The sequence below is a fragment of the Macaca thibetana genome, chromosome 15 (genome assembly GCF_024542745.1).
Source record: "Macaca thibetana thibetana isolate TM-01 chromosome 15, ASM2454274v1, whole genome shotgun sequence".
NCBI lineage: Eukaryota > Metazoa > Chordata > Mammalia > Primates > Cercopithecidae > Macaca > Macaca thibetana.
This window is the reverse complement of record NC_065592.1, coordinates 46,891,911-46,910,883: the sequence shown is the minus strand read 5'-3', so window position 1 is coordinate 46,910,883 and position 18,973 is coordinate 46,891,911. Positions and strand designations below refer to the sequence as shown.

At 47.6% G+C, this 18,973-nt stretch overlaps 2 protein-coding genes across 4 annotated transcripts in view; one reads left to right on the top strand and one right to left on the bottom strand.

Moving 5' to 3' along the window:
• Nucleotides 1-6,650, top strand: part of UBAP1 (ubiquitin associated protein 1) — a 74,215-nt gene extending 67,565 nt beyond the window's left edge. For both annotated transcript variants that reach the window (XM_050760773.1, XM_050760772.1), the window contains 3 exons: nucleotides 4,015-4,197; nucleotides 4,892-4,993; nucleotides 5,598-6,650. In XM_050760773.1, the coding sequence (XP_050616730.1) occupies nucleotides 4,015-4,197; nucleotides 4,892-4,993; nucleotides 5,598-5,738 (426 nt within the window). In that variant the 3' untranslated portion in view covers nucleotides 5,739-6,650. The remainder of the gene's footprint in view (nucleotides 1-4,014; nucleotides 4,198-4,891; nucleotides 4,994-5,597) is intronic.
• An 84-nt stretch (nucleotides 6,651-6,734) lies between these two features.
• Nucleotides 6,735-18,973, bottom strand: part of KIF24 (kinesin family member 24) — a 76,622-nt gene continuing 64,383 nt past the window's right edge. Inside the window, exons 9-13 of one of the 2 annotated variants that reach the window (XM_050760737.1) lie at nucleotides 17,225-17,296; nucleotides 13,754-13,863; nucleotides 9,907-12,150; nucleotides 9,246-9,339; nucleotides 6,735-8,694 (exon numbers count right to left, since the gene is read on the bottom strand). In XM_050760737.1, the coding sequence (XP_050616694.1) occupies nucleotides 8,554-8,694; nucleotides 9,246-9,339; nucleotides 9,907-12,150; nucleotides 13,754-13,863; nucleotides 17,225-17,296 (2,661 nt within the window). In that variant the 3' untranslated portion in view covers nucleotides 6,735-8,553. The remainder of the gene's footprint in view (nucleotides 8,695-9,245; nucleotides 9,340-9,906; nucleotides 12,151-13,753; nucleotides 13,864-17,224; nucleotides 17,297-18,973) is intronic. The other variant, XM_050760738.1, reaches the window with a different exon arrangement.

Genomic DNA, 18,973 nt, shown 5'->3' with positions numbered 1-18,973 from the left:
CCCAGTATTACCTGGTGCTTCCAGAGTCTGAGCCCCTCTTAGGGGTCCTAATGGGCTGATAGACTGACTCCCCCTTTTCTACTTACTTTATAACTTCATTGCTGGCAATTACCATCCCTTCATTATCTTTCCACATTCTTAAATTGCATTGAAATATATCACACTTGTAATCCCAGCATTTTGGGAGGCCGAGGTGGGAGGATTGCTTGAGCCCAGGACTTCAAGGCCAGCCTGGGCAGCAATAGTGAGACCTTGTCTTTGTTTTTTTATTTAAAAAGAAGAAGAAATATATTGTCCACTGCTACCCCCTTTCCTTTTATTGCTTTAAAGATGAATACAGTTTTAATTCTTTATTTTAAAATTTTTATTTATTTTTTTGAGACAGGGTCTTACTCTGCAATCACGGCTCACTGCAGCTTTGACCTCCTGGGCTCAAGTGATTCTCCTGCCTCAGCCTTCTTGAGTAGCTGGGACTACAGGCATGTGCCACCACACCTGGCTTTTTGTTTTTTGTAGAGATGGGTCTCAACTATGTTGTCCAGGCTCGTCTTGAAATCCTCAGCTTAAGCAGTCCTTCTTTCTCAGCCTCCCAAAGTGCCGGGATTATAGGCATGAGCCATTGTGCCTGGCCTTAGTTTGTTTGTGATCATTTTAGTGGGCTTTTGGGAAGAAGAGATGGTAAAGACATTTGATCATTTTAGCGTGTTAAATGAAATTCTCCCTTTGAAAATTCTAATGGACTTCAATTTATTCCACAACTGTTGATGAAGACCAGTAAGTGTAAAGTCAAGAGCCAGGCCCTGGGGATTTAGAAATGGGCATGACATGGTAACTGATCTCTGCAAGCTCACATTAATGTAATGTGGTAAGTACTTTGCCAGCAGCGTGCCCAAAGCTCTGTGGGACTGCAGGTGGCAGTGTGCCTGTTGAGTTGTGCACACATTAGCAGTGGGGAAAGGAGGTGTATGGAAAGACTTGGTAGAAGCTGTCTTTAGGTTATGCTTGAGGGCTGCATAGGTATAGAAAGGACTGCCACCTTCTGAGGCCTGAGAGCATGCTCAGACTCTTCAGAAGCTTGAGCACTAATATTTGTCTCCTCTCACAAACTTACTTTCCCTCATATTTAATTTGGAAAGATTTCATAATAATTCTCATTTTTGTCTAGTTCTACTTGGTTACAAATACGGAGCACTTCAGTCATTGAGTATGAAAATCCCTTTTTATGCCAGAGTCAACCTTTGCCCCTCCAGGAACTAAATTTTACTATTCTTTTATTGAAAAAATAATGACAAATGGCTACCATGAATGCAGTTAATAGTGTTTAAAAAGTCATATCTATATTACTCCTAAGAGCATTATATATATTTGAAAATGGTACTTTGGAGTAAATAAATTTGGTGACTAACTGGAGAAACTAAACACTTATAATTTTGATGAGGGATCCTTTCAAACTTTGTCTGTCTGTTTGGGGTCTGCTGGATTAGCCTATTGCCTGTTTGATTCATAAAACATTTATATGAAGGGGACATCTTATTTTGTTTGTCCCTGTTTAAGGAAAGTATCCTCTATTAGGATAGATGATTCTTTAAAATCATCCATTTAAAATCAGTCATTTACTATCTCATGCATCTTTTAAAAACGTATAGCTATAATTGTAGAGCATGTACAATTAGTAAATATATCTTATTTTTTTCTTATTTATTTAGAGACGGTGTCTCGCTCTGTCACCCAGGCTGGAGTGCAGTGGTACAATCTTGGCCGAGACCTCCACCTTCTGGGTTCAAGCGATCCTCCTACCTCAGCCTCCCAAGTAGCTGGGATTACAGGAATGCACCACCACACTTGGCTCATTTTGTATTTTTAGTAGAGATGGGTTTCTCCATGTTGGTCAGGCTGGTCTTGAACTCCCGACCTCAGGTGATCCGCCCGCCTTGGCCCCCCAAAGTGCTGGGATTACAGGTGTGAGCCACCTCACCCGCTGTTTTTTCACTTAATTCAGATGCTTTAAATAATTAACAGTCATATGTTCATTATTTGCTAACCTAACACCCTGTGCTGGATATTTGGTAGGTTGACCCTAATATTTATTACAAATGATGTTGAGATGGATATATTCCTATATATAAATATTGGTTTGCATTATTATTATTTCTTTAGACTGGTTTCCTATAAATAGGCAACTGGATCAAAGAATCTGAACAGTTTTCTGGATTTATGCCATGTTTACCTAAAGATTACGAAATAACCAGTAGGGTGTGAGTACTGCATGTATGTTTAAAATAGATGTGATTTTTGTTTTTCTTTAGACGGAGTCTCACTCTGTCACCCAGGCTGGAGTGCAATGGCATGGTCTTGGCTCACTGCAACCTCTGCCTCCGAGGTTCAAGCGATTTTCCCACCTCAGCCTCCCGAGTAGCTGGGATTACAGGCACGTGCCACCACACCAGGCTAATTTTTGTATTTTTAGTAGAGATGGGGTTTCACTATGTTGGCCAGGTTGGTCTTGAACTCCTGACCTCGTGATCCACCTGCCTCGGCCTCCCAAAGTGCTGGGATTACAGGTGTGAGCTACTGTGCCCAGCTAGATATGATTTTATTGACATTTGTAATGTGCAGTATTCTGGGTGTATGCCTGCATCCCACCAGCCATTCAGGAGGCATTATGAGACGGGCAGGCAGTTGAAGAATAGTCCTGACTCCTTCCTGGCTGGGGAACGTCATGTGAGAGCTGGCATTACTCTGTGGCTGTTGATATTCTTTAGCCCAGGTTAAAGCCTGTCTCTAAAGAGGGAGACACAATCTTAGACCTGCCAAGTGGCTAGATTGGTGTGATCTAATCCCTGTGCCTTATTGTGACTCTTGTAACCTAATGACAGCCCTGTGCTTGGGCTGCTGAGTGTGCTGTGGGTGAGATGATTAAGCACAAACAGAATGGGCTCTGAGGCCTATAGCTGTCCTGGCTTTCCCCAACAGACTTTGAGGAGAGCATCTGGTTATATCTGTATAATTTCGAACTTGCTTCTAGGACAGAGGGCTTCCTACCACCTAACCATGACCCCCTCCCCCAGAATAAAACAAGGAAATACAAAAAAATTTTGTCTGAAACATCTTCCCTGGTAATCTTGAGACCTGTGCCAAGCTGTAAAAGGGCTTATGACCTCGTTCCTATGGTGGATGGGTCCTTTGGCCTGGGAGTGTGCTGTCTTCGTGCCTTGGGCCTGATTTGTGATCAGAAGTGGTAGGGGAGTTAATCACGGGACTCTGTACGCCTATCAGATTGGGGTTACTAAGTTCCAGAGGCAGGGAGCAGGCTGCCTTTAGCTGGTGGGCGGGTCCCTAGAGTTCAGATTCAGTCTGTGGGATCCAGCCCAGTGTGGCTAGTATGCCTTCTGTCCCGGCGCTGTAGAATGGCAGCTTTGGCAGGAAGTGAAGCACAGTACATGATGTAGGGCAAAGGTGTGGAGTCCCCTCAAAACCCTGGGTTCCTGAACTGTCCATGCATGGGAACCACACTCACAGCCTCTGCCCAAGAGTAGAGACTTTGGGATAGATTAGCTCCAAAGTGGGAGTATTTGAAGTGCAGAATGACCCCTCAGAACTGATACTTCAGCCTGGGAAAGGGACAATTCTGGAGAGAAATCATTGCAGCCAGCTTCGACATCAGTCCTGGGGGCAGCCACAACTTCTTTCTTCAACTCACGCCCTGGAGATTTGGGCACGCAAGGGCCTGTGGTGGTGTAGTGCTTTCTCGATCACCAAGGTGGGACGAGGGCAGAGCAGGACAGCCACAGCTGCAGATGACCCCCAGCTTTTTCCCTCTCAGCTGGCACTCCCTCCCCTCTTCGTTCCTTTTCAGGATGTCAGGCCAGCAACCTGGCAGTTTCTTCCAACTCGACCACTTGTCTTGGGGCTTGAATAGTGTCAGAAATGCCAACCCCTGGACTAGGCTGCCTCAGTGACTTATTTGGGGGCCCAGGTCTTCTTGCCTTGATATTCTTGTTTTTCCACTACTAGGTCACCCCTGCTAATTTCTCAGTGTCACAAGTGCCCAACATGCCCAGCTGTCCCCAGGCCTACTCTGAACTGCAGATGCTGTCCCCCAGTGAGCGGCAGTGTGTGGAGACGGTGGTCAACATGGGCTACTCGTATGAGTGTGTCCTCAGAGCCATGAAGAAGAAAGGAGAGAATATTGAGCAGGTGAGTGGTTGGTCAGCCAGGAGGGCAGGCTCAGACCTGTGGAGCTGGAGTAGCGTCCCCCCCTGTCCTAGAGCCCCTCAGACTTGTAGCACCAGCCTCCTTTCCTGTGGGTTTGTGAGGACATAGGGCGTGTACTGGGGAAAGCCAGTAGCCTTGGGAGCAGTTCTTCTTTTGGAAGCTATTCCAGGACCCAGGCCGAGAGACAGCTTTGGGAGAATTGAAGCTGTTCTCCAACTACCGCCCCTTTCTTTGCCCCTCCAAAAGGGGCAAAGCTAGGCTTGGGGTATGGTCAAATGTCTCCTTCCAGGAATTTTCATCCTGTCATCTATGCCCAAAATGTTGAATAGGGTACTGGAGTGTTAGACCTTGGTGACATTTTCTGACTTGTGCTGTTTCTTAGAGTAGCCGCCTGCCCAGGCTGTGGAGTTGACATTCTGGTAGGTGTGTCAGCTGTGGCAGCAATTCCTTTGGAAAATGCCTACTCATGTTTAGAAGGCTGTGCCTGTGTTCAGTAAAGAGTCACTGGGGTCCTGTTGTGTTGGACACAGTCAAGGCACAAAATCAAATCCTATCCAGTACCTGACGGCCTGGGTGGGGTGGGGATCAGACTTCACACACTCCAGTTTGTTGAGGTCTCTTGGAAAGCACAGCAAAGAGCAGCAGTAGGTGCTAAATCCCTTGTTTCTTTTCTTAGATTCTTGACTATCTCTTTGCACATGGACAGCTGTGTGAGAAGGGCTTCGACCCTCTTTTAGTGGAAGAGGCTCTGGAAATGCACCAGTGTTCAGAAGAAAAGGTGGGAATCTTCACGCTTCATGGGAACCCTCTGGAAAGGAGGGACCAAGTAGTCCGTCCTGGTTTTTTCCCTTGGCCCACACACAACCTTTTTGCTTTGCCAGTGACTACAGGTAGAGGCACATAAAGGGCAGAATCTCCCAAGTATTCAGACAGGCCGAGGCCTGTGTTTGGGTTGGTGGTTGAAGCATTGGGTTGAAAACTTTAGAATCCCAGTGAAGGGAAGGGAACATTGGCCTGAGCTAAAAACCAAACTTTTAGATGACTAGGGAGGGAGACTGCTGGACTTTTTGCCTAGACTGCTCTCTGAAGAGCAGCCATGTCTGGGTTCAGTTTCCTTCCTTGGTGGGAAGATGGATGTGGGTGGTGGGACCCAGATAGAGGTCGCAAGAGTGAGCTGGGACTGGGCTGACTCCTGAAGGTCGATGGCTGTCACCAAACCCGTCTGCCTTGGCTTCCACCACAGCCCACCTCTGCTTGCTAGGGGACCTTATGGAGACTCAATCCATTCCGCTTTCCCCCAGTCCCCCACACACATACTCCTTCACTCGGCTGTGCTGTGACCCCACCCTTTTCTTTAATCTGTGTTCTCTTCTCTCCCTTAGATGATGGAGTTTCTTCAGTTAATGAGCAAATTTAAGGAGATGGGCTTTGAGCTGAAAGACATTAAGGAAGTCTTGCTATTACACAACAATGACCAGGACAATGCTTTGGAAGACCTCATGGCTCGGGCAGGAGCCAGCTGAGACCAGGCCCTGTCTAGGCCCTGCCGCAGAACCACCATCCCTGGGAGGCCCTGCAGAGCCCATCTGTGGGGAAAGAGAAAGGGCAGCTTCCAGATTTTCTTTTGGGGGTTAGAAGGTCAGATGTGGAGGTTGTGCTCGCCAGTCTCTGTGAGCCTAGGCCCTGAGCTGGGGAGGTGGGGAAGATTCGGGCAAGTGCCCCCAGAACTGTCCTGGCTCCTTCCATATTAAACGTATTTGCATTTTGAGAAGTGTCCTTCCCACCTCAGTCCTCCAGAGAGACTGCCCTAGTCTTTCTGGGGTCTTTATGTCCTCAGCTAAAGCCTGGCCTAGTTGCTGAGAGGGGCTGGGGAGATGGGGCGGGAGGGCCAGACTCAGTGCTGCTGTGGAGCTAGGTGCTTCCCCTTCCCCCGAGACTGGTGGACTGAACTCTAATCAAGTTGAGTTCAAGTGAAAGATTCTTCCAGGGTTTTATTTTTTCCCCTCCTAACAAAGTCTCATAGTGTTAACACTGGTTCTGCAATGTCTCTGAGGTGCAAAGAATGCACTTTTCCCTATGGGGCCCAGAGTTTGCCTTTTCTGCCAGGCAGTCACCACGCTTCCCTACCCCAGCCTGTTTCTTTTGGCTTGGTTTGGACCACAGTCCTCTGCTATCCAGGGTTTTAGAGCCCCTGCTCTAGGAAACAGTTGTTAGTTTAAGAAATCATTGGCCCCTTCCCAGCACACTGAATGGGGGAGCAGACAGGCCATGATTTAGTCGGCCAGCACTAACTCCACCTCTGTTCTCCTTGAACAGCTTCCCTTCCAGCCCACTGCTTTAGGATGACACAATGAATAACACCTAGTCATAGAAATCAGTCTCTTTGGTTTGTTTTGTATTATGTTGTACATCATTAAAGATCTAAATACAAAGGATATACAGTCTTGATGAATCTAAAATAATTTGCTAACTATTTTGATTCTTCAGAGAGAACTACTAATAAAAATCTAAAAGGTATGTCTTGGTTTGATAACTTCTTTATTACCAAGGCTGTTTTGTGGGAGTGGGGGGCCATGTGGTATATAAAGGGATTTCTTGCTTAGATTTGCTGGGGATAGAGTAGGACCTAACCATTTTCTGTTTTGGAACTTTCTTCCCACTTCAGACCTGTCCCATTTTTTGGTTTGCAAAGGCAAGCCTAGACTGAGGAGTCTTTTTAAACCTGACCCAGCTCCGTCCACAGACCAAGGACATAGGCCTTCCTGACTGTGGAGTTGGGATAGGCTGGACCTTCAGGGGGCTCACCCAGTAAAAGAGGAAGAAGCCCTTTTACTGTGAGCAGCCGGCATTTATGCATCATTTGCCACAAGCGGGACTGGATTTAAAACTGTCTCACCAGCTCTCAGTGATGCTGTTGTATGTGATAGAACAGGGTTCATTCCTAAAGTTTTTGTCCTTGATCTTGAAACTGTGCCATTGTCCCACTTGAGCTTTTGGCTAGATTGGGTCTTTTAAGGTTTTTAGTGATCATGTGAGGAGAGGCCGCAGTGCCCTGGGGCCAGAAGCACCAATAAGGATGCCCCCCGGCCGTCAGGTGAGGCACTGTGAGGCTGACAAGGTGGCTGGGCCAGGCTGCTAGTGTCTCAAGAGAGCCATTTAACCCTTCTCTTGGCCTTTTAATTAAGCCCTCCTTTTAAAACCGTAAAAAGTTATCCTTTATCTGAAGGAAATAAAAGCTCACATAGTAATGGGTGTTCGGGCCAAAATTGTGACTCATGAATCTCCATTTGACCCAGAGTGGCTTTAAAGTAATTGGCACCTGGAGGCTACTTTTTCTTCCCTGTCCTGAGCTACTTCCTGCTAAAAAGATAACACAGCAGGCGGAACTCGGCTGAATGCTTGTGTGTGAATTCTGTTTCAGAGGCCTCAGACTGTTGAACAGAGCACTCTGTGCCAAGGTTCCCAACACAGACCCCTGAGAGGCAGGGTGGCTGGGCAGGGTGAACTGGATGAGGACCAGGCTAGGAGATGGACTATTCCATGACGGGGCTGGCGAGTGAGGTGTCCCAGATAGGAGCCAGGAGGTGCCACGGAAGCATGAGAGTATCGGGCATTGTACAGAGGCCTTTCACCCCCACAAAAGTCAGGAGAAAAATTGACGTGTGACACAGGCACCCTCTTCTGTCTCAAAACTGGATTGCAGGAAGGGAAGGGAGCTGTACGTATAATGCCTGTCCCACATCTGCTGCTGTTAGTGACACATCAAGTCAAGGTTTGACCAATCTACATTTTTAAAAACGCCTCTAAATCCCCAAATCAATCTCCAAGGGCTGATGGGGCAGAGCTCACCCCACCCCTGTCCCCCAGCACCAATGTTTGAGTTTGGGCCAGTGTTTAGTCTTCTAAGTCAGGCACAGAATTCAGCTGGTGAAGCCTCTGGGCTCAGCATGTTGTCTTCTGTGTCTTATGACCTCTGACCTCTAGGCTACCACTGACCACCCCATCCTCTGATCCCCAAACTTAGAAACATCTTCAGGGTTATTAGACCCAAATATGTTCCCACAGGCAAGGGGGTCAATTAAGCACATTCTCTAGGCCCAAGGGAAAGGCATTAGGTTCTTCAGCCTGGCCCACCCTTGGAGGGGCTCCTGTGCATGGAACTGAGGGAGAAGCTGGGACCTGTGAGGCCACGTGGGGCTGGGGTGAGGCTAGCACAGGCAGGACCAGCGTGTAGGGTTCTGGTGTGTGCAGGGAGGACCTGGCAGAGGCTCCTCCAGCCCCTGAGAGCCCAGCACAGGCTCCTGCAGGGCCCCCGCTGTCTCGGCACAGGGTCTGGCTCTAAGACGCCACTGTTCCCTCAGGGGCTGCGGCGGGCCCGTGGCAGGTAAGATAGAGCTGCAGCTGGCTCCTCAGACTCTGGATGCACTTGGATTTCAGAAACATGATTTCATCCAACTGGGTCACAAAATCTTCAAAATCCTGAGAAGGAAACAAGGGACGAATACAGCTTTTGCTCTTGCTGGCGCTCTGCCAGATCTGCTTTTTTAGTCCCTCCTCTGGCAGGAAAGTTTCCGAACCCAGGCCACACTTCAGGCAGGAGAACATGTAGGATAGTTGCTATGGCACAGGGTAGGGCCCGCTGCTCTGCATTCGACACACTTTCCAAGCAGAGGAGTATTTTGTAGGGCAGAAGGGTATTTGGTAGAAATACCTACATGTGGTAGGCAGCAGACTGGTCACTGTTAGTCACAGGGAGGGGCCCCGACAAACCACTTGGAAGGCAGAGCAGCTAAGGATAGAAGCTAGAAACATTTTAGCCTGGGAAAGGCAAGTGTTGCACCATCTCCCACCTGTACCTATACTCAAGATGTCTCAAAGGCGTGGCAAGAGGAGGGGCGAGGCCTCAGTCACGGTTAGTGTGTGCCAGGAGACCCTTTCCCCAGACACAGCCACAGCAAACAAGGATGACCATCAAATTAGCTGCAGGCTAATTCCCAACAGCCCGTGAGTGTCCAGCCAGGGCTACTTACATTAGAAGCCAGCTGGCTCATCAGCGTCTCCTCCTTGAAGCCAAGCTCAGCCATTTCATCCAGCTGTTCCTGGTGTGCTCGGATGACCACCTGCCTGGGAACACCAGAGAGAACACCGTGATCTTCCTGGCCTCCCAGCCTCTCCTGGGTAGCTTTCTGGAGCTGATCTCATTTCTAAGCTGAGAGCTGCCTCTGCCGAAAATGGTCAAGGTTTTGACCAAGGCCATCTTAACACCCAGCTCCCCCTCACCTGCTCTTTCTCAGGATTAGGTAAGGAATTACGGAGTACCAACGAGATACAGGGAGGGAGACGGGCTTCCCAAGCTGTCCCCTGCCTCCTCAGCAGTACTGAGGGGCAGGGCCGGGTGCTGCTGCTCTTCCACAGGAGCTGCCCATTTCCCACAGCTTCCCTGCAGAAAGGCTCTCAAGGCTGTGACTGCAACTGGCATACTTGGCACAAGATGGAGCCTATTGCTTGGTCTGCTCTCATTTCTACTTCCTGTGGAGGGGCCCGGGACCAAAGCAGAGTGTTGGAGCTAGAAGCAGACTGGCTCACCTGCATACCCCTGCATGGCTTCTCTTTGTCCATGACAAAACAGTAAGCTGGAGTGGAGGGTGAGTGCAAAAAGGGCTCAAGTCTTAGGGAAAGTGTCCAACTTACTGTGCTTGCTCCAGGGTGTGCTGATGGAGTGTCCCTGCAGAATTGGGAGAGCAGCTGGGAACCAAGGGAGAACTTGGCCTTGCTAAGCACCTTGAGATAGGCCTGGGTTTGAGCCATGTGACATTCTCACCATTGCAGGGCAACTTGATCGGGTCTGTGGACAAACCAAACTCCTGCCAACCAAGCCTTGTAGGATGTTTTCTCTCCTGGGCCCAGAGCTGGTCAGTCATATCACTACTTCCTGTTCGTGGGGTGAGCGCAGGTCCAGAATGGGGTACCCCCATATGTATGGTGGAGAAGGACTTTCCTGGGAAACCCCAGGAGCCATCCAGCCCCGTCTCCTCTGCATCAGCATCATACTGCTCACTACCCACATGTTCGTGGGAGAAAAGTACAGTATCTCTGCTCTGGCAGGCCTCTCCCAGGTCTGCCTCCCTGCCAGGCAGCTTGTCAGCTGGGTGCTGATGGATGGGTGATGGGGACAGAGCTGGAAGATCACCACCAGGCTTATTATCAGGGGGAGATGATGAGAGCCACAGGTGCTCAGTTGCTGAAGACACTGGCAAGGCTGCCTCTCGATCACCAGATGGCACTGTGTGGCCCACAACTGGGCCTCCTGTGCTCTCTGCCACTAGACTGTGCATAGCCCCATCCTGGACCTGCTGCTCCAAGGGAGGAGACCCTTCATTTTCTGGGTTCTCCAGGAGGGACACGGTGAGGGGAGCCATGAGTCCAGAAGCATATTCAGCGTTCGTGCCTAACTGCCCCCTAGGGTCCTCTCCTGGGACAGGATGACTGTTTTTTACAGTGTTGGTCACCTGGATTGGGCCGTCTGCACTTACTTCTCTTAGAGGTGTGGTAACTGTGTCTCTTTGGTCTGGGGATCCAGGAACTGCAATGTGGGACAATGAGAAAGTGAAACTATCTTCCTCAGGGGATGGCAAGTTGCCCTCATTCTGCCCAGAAACCTCACTTTGGGAGGCATCCTGTCTGAGATCAAAGGAAGAGCCTCCACCTCTTTCCTGTCTATATATGAAATCTACCTGCGAACAGTAAGGCTTCTCTGCCAGGCTGTCTCTGGGAGAAGGCCCTGAGGAAGTAGAGTTGTCTCTGCTCCAGTCCACGGGCCCCTTCCTTGGGCTGCAGCTGTGATCGAGTGCTGCTCTGCTGTGGTTTATGGGGTCCCTGGAGTCCACCCAGCTTTTAGTTAGATCTTTCTTGTCACCTGTCCTGGGGCTAGAAAACAGACTCTGCCGTCTTTCTGCCACCTGCTTCTCAGGACCCTGCCCCCATGTCTGGTGCAGGAAGAATGAATCTTCACTATTTTCCAGAGTGTTCCTTTGCTTTGTGGCCCTCTGACTAGAGACGTGTGAAAAAGAATCTTCACTGAAATCACTGTCATCAAGGTCCTCTACTTGGGCTCCATCATGGTTGTCAGAGTAAGAGTGGAACAGAGAGGGAGTCTCATTCGTGAGCTGACCCCCTGGGGGCCTGTACTGGCATAAAGACCTTTTCAGTGGTTGGTATTTTAACTTCTGTTGGAGGAGAGGTGGCTGTTGGAACTGCTGGTGATAGAAACGCAGATGTTCCTCCCTCTCCTTCTGCTGTGTCGGGATATTTGTCCAAGCTTCAGAGGCAGGCCTAGCAGGCGTGCCCCTCTGGTTGTCTTGACTGTACTCAGCTCTGTGGTGGGCATTGCCAAAGGAGAGCTCAACTCGCGACAAAAGCTGCTTCTGTACTGGCTGCACGGTCTGCACTTTCTTGCACTTGGTGGACACCTTACCACGCACTAGGCCTTCTGGGCCTGAGGCCCTGCTTCCCCACCCAAGGGCAGTTTTGTTGCCCATTCGATTTTTCTCAGAGCACAATGGTGCTGACTCTTCTGCCCTTTTTTTGACCAAATGTCCAGAGCGCACGGGTCCTTTCACAGGGCTAGCATGAATGACCCACTCTTGTGAAGGACTCCCTCTGGAGTCACCCTTTTTACCAGAGACCTTAGGTGCAGAAGCAAAAGGAATGTTGGGTGAGTGGCTGGTCAGAGGATGGACCTTCCCTCTTGTGGAGCCAGGGGCTGCCACTGTGAGTGACTGCTGAAGTCCCAGCTTGACTTTTTTGGGAGAACATTTGTCCCCTGACAAAACCCCAGGGGAGCTCTGAATTCGTTTTGGAGAGGAGTTTCCAGATGTCCGATTTTGACTGGTAACTGAAGTGTAACACTTAATGCCTTTCTTTAGTTCTTTGACCCTGTAAATAATCATTTTATGTTAAATGTGTATTTTCACACGTTCTGCAATTCCTTTTCTATAGCTTTCTGGGAAAACAAAAACCAAAGAAGAGTATTACAAGGATTGGGAGTTACTTCTTTACCTGGGATAGAATAAGAGGAAAAGGGAACATTCTGTTTCAGCATGAGATACCCCTCTGTACCTGAATGAAAAAGAGCAGTGTTGGCTGGCTGTAGTGGCTCACATCTGTAATCTTAGCACTTTGGGGGGTTGAGGCAGGAGGATCGTTTGAGCCCAGGAGTTCAAGACCAACCTGGGCAACATAGCAAGACCTCGTCTCTACTAAAAATAAAAAAATTAGCCAGGCATGGTGATGCGTGTCTGTAGTCCCAGCTACTTGGGAGGCTGAGGCGAGGAGTATTGCTTGAGCCCCGGAGTTCGAGGCTGCAGTGAGCCATGATCACACTATTGCACTCCAGCCTGGGTGACAGGGTAAGACTCTGTCTTTAAAAAACAAACAAACGAGAAAGAACAGTGTCTTCCCTGAGGATGTAAGCATGCACCCAACATTCTACGATCAGAAGAAGCCTTTTGGAAATCACCACAGCCCCATGTACGGGACAGGCCAGAGATGCCAGTCTCAGAAGTGCACTGTGTTCATGCAGGGCCCACACTGCTTCCTGGAGGGAGGCCAACTCAGGAGTCTGTGTCCACCACTTACCTGCAATCCCGCAGAGTCCTCTTTTTCTGCAAACCACCCCCTTTCAGGCTTCTCTGGAAAAACCTGCTGGTACCTCAGGAAGCAAAACCTCCAGAAATACGCAGGCTTGTGCTCATTCCATTAAGGGAAAAATGACTTGTCTATTCCCAGGGTTTCTCAACCTTAACACTATTGACATTTTGTACCAGATAATTATTTCTTGAAGGACGTTTAGTAGCATCCTTGGCCTCTGCTCACTAGATGCCAGTAGCACTTCTTCCCAGTCATGGCAATCAAAAACGTCTTACCTACTGGGAGAGGCACATGTGACCACAGGGTGAGAGATGGAAGGAATCCCAGCAGATACCACAATCACCCATAAAGAGGCCTGGCCAGGCAGGCAGAGTTGCTGGCTCTGACACCAACTCCTAGTGAGCCTTTGGAAAGATCCTAGCCTTCTCTGGGCCTCACTTTATCCTCTAACATGTCTGGGTTGGGCCCTTCTGGACATACATAGCTCTAAGTGATTCTGCCTTGACAAGTCATATGTCTTCTATCTCTTACAATTTGGGCTGAGGCCAGCAGGAAGAAAACATCACTGAGCCTTCCACCCATTAATATTTCACTTCCCACTAGCCATTTAAAAGCCACTGACAGAGTCAACTCCTGAACAAGGGAATGTGTCATCTTCCTCTTGTCATGCTTGCAAAGTGATAGGGCCTACCAGGTCACAGTCTTCAAATGACTAATTGCCAAAAACAAGGCTGTGGCACTCAAAGTCAGATCCCTGTGTGTGTGTGAGTGGGAGAGACATGTGCGTGCACTTGCACACACACACGTGCACGTGTTGCACACACACGCCTGCTGCACAGGCACGCACATGCACACTTACACACAGCCTGCCATCTGGGAGCTGACTTACCGGTCAGCATAGCGCAAGGTATTCAGAGTGTGTTCAGTGGCCACGTGGCTTGGTGAGATGTTGGCGATCATGCAGGTTTTGGCATTGCCGATGAAAGAGTCCTTCAGGACCTGTCCAAAACAGAAGGCAGGTCAATGAGTGAAGTCAATTAACAAAGTGCATACTGACTACTTAGTAGGTACAGGATGCTGGGCCACAGTTCCCTTCTGCCCACAAAAAGGTAATTCACAAAATAAACAATACAAATGGCAAATAAACACAGAAAAAGGTACTCATCACATCACCAATCCGAAAAATGCAAACAAACCATTTAAAAACCCGGTATTTTTAGGTCATAAGATTAAGAGACTAATGATGCTCTTCCCCGGTGAGGGTCCAGGGAAATGGGTACTCTTCTATGCTGGCATGTACCATGAACTGGACAAACTTTCCAGAGGGCAGTTTGGCAATATGTGAAAATGTAAAAAGAAGCCAGGCACGGTGGCACTCACCTGTAGTCCCAGTTACTCAGAAGGCTGAGGCAGAAGGATCGCTTGAGCCCAGGAGTTCAAGACTAGCCTGGGCAACATAGCAAGAACCTATCTCCAAAACAACAACAACAACAACAACAACAACAACAACAAAAAAAAAACAAAACCAGGAAAAAGTATGTATACTCTTGGTTTGGCAATCACACTTCTAGGACTTTATCCTATGGAGATAATTGCTCAATTGACCAAAAAAGGTATGTATGATATTCATTACATTATTTATAATAGTAATATTTAGTAAAAATCTAGGTATCTATAAACAGGTAACAAACTAAATAATTATACACTGAATATAATAAAACCATTAAAAATGATTATACCTGTACTCAGGAACACAGAAAGATATCTAAAGCTTATATCTTCAAGGGAAAAAGGTGTATGATCCCATAACTCCGTAAGCGGATCCATATGAGGCTACACAGGCGGAGAGATGACTAGAAGGAAGTTCATTAACATAGCAGTGTGTGGTTATCACTGAGGTCTGGGACTTTAAGCTATGTTTTACTTTCTTCTTTACACTTGTATGTAGAATTGTATGTAAAATACACTTGTATGTAAAATAACAGAGCTGGCTGGGTACAGTGGCTCATGCCTATAATCCTAGCACTTGGGGAGGCCAAGGCAGGCAGATCAGCTGAGGTCAGGAGTTCAAGACCAGCCTGGCTAACATGGCGAAATCCCGTCTCTACTAAAAATACAAAAATTAGTGAGGCATGGTGGCACACACCTGTAGTCCCAGTTACCAGGGGCTTGAGGCAGGAGAATCGCTTGAACCCAGGAGGTGGAGGTTGCAGTGAGCCAAGATCACACCACTGCACTCTGGCCTGGGTGACAGAGCGAGACTCCCTCTCATAAATAAATAAGTAAGTAAGTAAGTAAAAAATAACAGAGCCAATGTCAGAATCAGGACTAACCACCTAAAAGCAGGTTCCTGGGTCCCTGGTTAAAATCATGTTTGAGAAGACCTAACCCACAGATCACCAACTGTGATGGGTAAGGAACTATATTCTTACAGGTTCTGCCCAGGTCCTGTGGAGCCACTACTCTAGCTGCACAGAATAAAACTCTGCCCATGTGCGGGGCTGGCTTCATCCTGCAGCATACAAAAAGATCTTCTCCTAGATATCCCTCTACCTTGTCTGTTCTCCACTGTGCACAGGACACAAGGTGAAAAAGAACCCAGGACACCCACAACTGTCTTCACAGCTGTTTATACCTAGGTACACCCTCCCATGCCACTCTTCCACAGACATCATGAATACTGATTTAACATCTACTGGAGTTTTCTGTTAATAAAGAGGCACATTTTCATGACAGAAAAACAAAACAAAACAAAAACCCTATTTGTTCCACTAAGAATAATCATAGTTAACATTTATGTAATTTTTTTGTGTAGTGTTTTTCTCCTTGTCACACATTTTAAAAATGATAAAAACAAAAAGTGGTCATACGGCACATGATCTTTTAAATGAAAAGTTGCAGTTTCACCTTTTTTCCCATTGTTACTTCCAAATAGATCCAATGCTGTTTCTTCTGCATCTTTTTAAACGTTTTTTCCTGTGTGGCTATGTAATAGTAGAAATCACATAGGCAATCACATTATTACCTTGTTCTACAGCTTGCTTTTTTCACATCACAAAAGATCTTGGTCATCTTTCCTATCAGTACATGTAGAAAATCTAACTCATTCATTTTAACTGCCTGAAGCCATTATTTTTTTGTGCCAAAACATTGGTCTAAGTCTTAGAGCCAAGAAAGTATCAAGTACGGCTACACCACCCTATTCAATGCAAAGGCTTAGAGACTCCACTAATTCAACATTTTCTTTTCTAAGATGAGGTCTCTTTTGGACCCAGGCTGGAGTGCAGTGGCATGATCACAATTCACTGCAGCCTCAACCTTCTGGGCTCGAGTAATCCTCCTGCCTCAGCCTCCCAAGCAGCTGGGACCACAGGCACGAGCCACCACACCCGGCTAATTTTTAAATTTTTTTGTAGCAAGGTTGTTCGGGCTGGTTTGGAACTCCTCAGCTCAAGCAATCCTCTTGCCTTGGCTTCCCAAAGTGCTGGGATTACAGACATGAGCCACTGTGCCCTGCCCAGAGTTACCATACACTGGAAATAAACAGAAAGGTGGTGACCAGAACAGCGCTGCTGTCCCCAAGGAACCCCTGCCGCCCATACTGCAGACTTTTCTGCCTGAGTCTGCCCCTTCCTAAAGTCCTATAACAGGCTGAGTATCCCTTCTCTGAAATGCTTGGGAAGAAAAGTGCTTTGGATTTCAGATTTTTTTTTTTTTTCAGATTTTGGAATATTTGCATTATACTTCTGGTTGAACATCCCTAACCCAAAAATCTGAAATCCTTTGAGCATCATGACACTCAAAAAGTTTTTAATTTTGGCCAGGCATAGTGGCTTACACCTGTAATCCCAGCACTTTGGAAGGCTGAGGCAGGCGGATCGTTTGAGCTCAGGAGTTCGAGGCCAGCCTAGGCAACATGGTGAAACCCTGTCTCTACCAAAAAAAAAAAAAAAAAAAAAAAAGCCAGGCATGATTGCATGCACCTGTAGTCCCAGCTACCCGGGAGGCTGAGGTGGGAGGACTGCTTGAGCCTGGGAGGCAGAGACCACAGTGAGCCAAGATCACACCACTGCATTCCAGCCTGGGTGACAGAGCAAGATCCTGTCTCAAAAACAACAACAACAACAACAACAAAAAGTTTTGATTTTTGAAGCATTTCAGATTTCAGATCCTTGGATTAATGATACTCAATTTGTAGACAGAGTTCCTGGAAGGAATGTGACTCCTCTCCTTCTCTTTTTCCCACTATGCCCAGCATCATGTCTTACTGACAGTGGATGCTCAACTGAATGAACAAATATATGAAATAAGGAAGAAATGAATGAATCAGAACAAACTCAAGGCTCACATTTCACTTTACCTGAGTTAGTTTGCTTTGCCTGAAGGGAGTATGGGTGTGTTCCTGATCCAGTGCTCGGATACATTCTTTCAGCTGCAAAGGGGGAGAATAAGCACATCAAGTGTCATGTGCAAAGGGAGAGTAATAGATCTGATGCCACCTCCACAAGAAGCTTGTTTTTCTTCAATAAACCACACTCAGACAATCCTCCAAAAGGAAGTCAAAATGGCCTGTAGTTTCCATTCAACAAGAGAAACCAAGCTAGATTGGGAAACACCATCCTGTGCTGCCTAGCTGAAGGCCTCCCGGCTTAGAGGCTGGGATCCTAGGATTGGCCCTGAGTTGATGGCGGGGAACAGACAGACGCTGGGACCTACCCTCAGGTCCTAGAGTTCAAGCTCATGTGGTGGTAGTTCTGGCTTGCTGGCTCCCTTTCTCTCCTCACATTCTTTCCAACTGTTGATACACTTAAATAGACAAAATATCTACATCCACTTCCCCGCTCCCTGCTCACACATGCACACCTGTTGGTGTAGATTCAAGTATAGATGCAGACATAAACTATCTGAATGGGGTAGGAGAAATTCTAGAGTCAGAGCTAGAAGGAAACTGAGAAATCACCTAGGCCTACCCCCTCATTTTATTTATTTTTTTCTTAATTTTTTTTGTAGAGATGGGGTCTCTGTATATTGCCCAGGCTGGTCTCAAATGATCCTCCTGCCTCAGCCTCCCAGAGTGCTGGGATTACAACCAGCACTTTGACCACACACGTCCAGTCAAACCCTTCATTTAAAAACAGCAGGGTCTGTGGCCCAAAGGCAAAGGAATGTGACTTGCTCCTGGGTGTACACCCTCAGTGAGAAGCGCTCACTGGGCATGATGAGGACAGCAGAGATCTGAGTATGTGGACGTCCAGGGGAAACACTCCCATCGGAACACAGTGGTGGGGCTGCAGGGGGCAAGATGAAGGAGGAGAGACCTTCTATTTCTGAGTGATGCATCTAGGCTAAAAGACAGTAAAATAAAAGGAAAGGAGCTGGGTGCAGTGGCTCAAGCCTGTAATCCCAGCACTATGGGAGGCCAAGGCGGGCAGATTATTTGAGGTCAGGAGATTGAGACCAGCTTGGCCAACATGGTGAAACCCCGTCTCTACTAAAAATACACACACACACACACACACACACACACACAATTAGCCAGGCATGGTGGCATGTGCCTGTAATCCCAGTTACTCAGGAGGCTGAGAAAGGAGAAAAGCTTGAACCCAGGAATTAGAGGTTGCAGTGAGCTGAGATCATGCCACTGCACTCCAGCCTGGGCGACAGAGGGAGACTCTGTCTCAAAAAAAAAAAAAAAAAAAAAAAAAAAAAAAAGAGGGAAGAAGGTGGAAGCAATCCCTTGGAAGTGCCACCAAGAACAAGTAGTTTGCCTCCAGAGTATGCTATGGCTGTTCTTAACAGCAGCCATAGATGCCCGCAACTGCCCTACCACTATCCAAGAAGCTGCAGGCTATAAACAGGTGTGAGGAAATTTCCTCTTCTATTAAAAATCTATCCAGTATTCCCCAACTTTAGCACTGAGAAGATTCTCCACTGGGGATGAACAAGTAATCAAACCCTGCCCCTCACAGACTTAAATTCAAGTGTGGCTTACAAGCTTTTTTTTTTTTTTTTAAATAAAAAAAGTTTGGCTCCCTCTCTCACCCTCCCAACTTATCCCTCGTGAGGTCTGGAAAGAATGTACCTAGCTGGAGACTTCAGTTCTGATCAA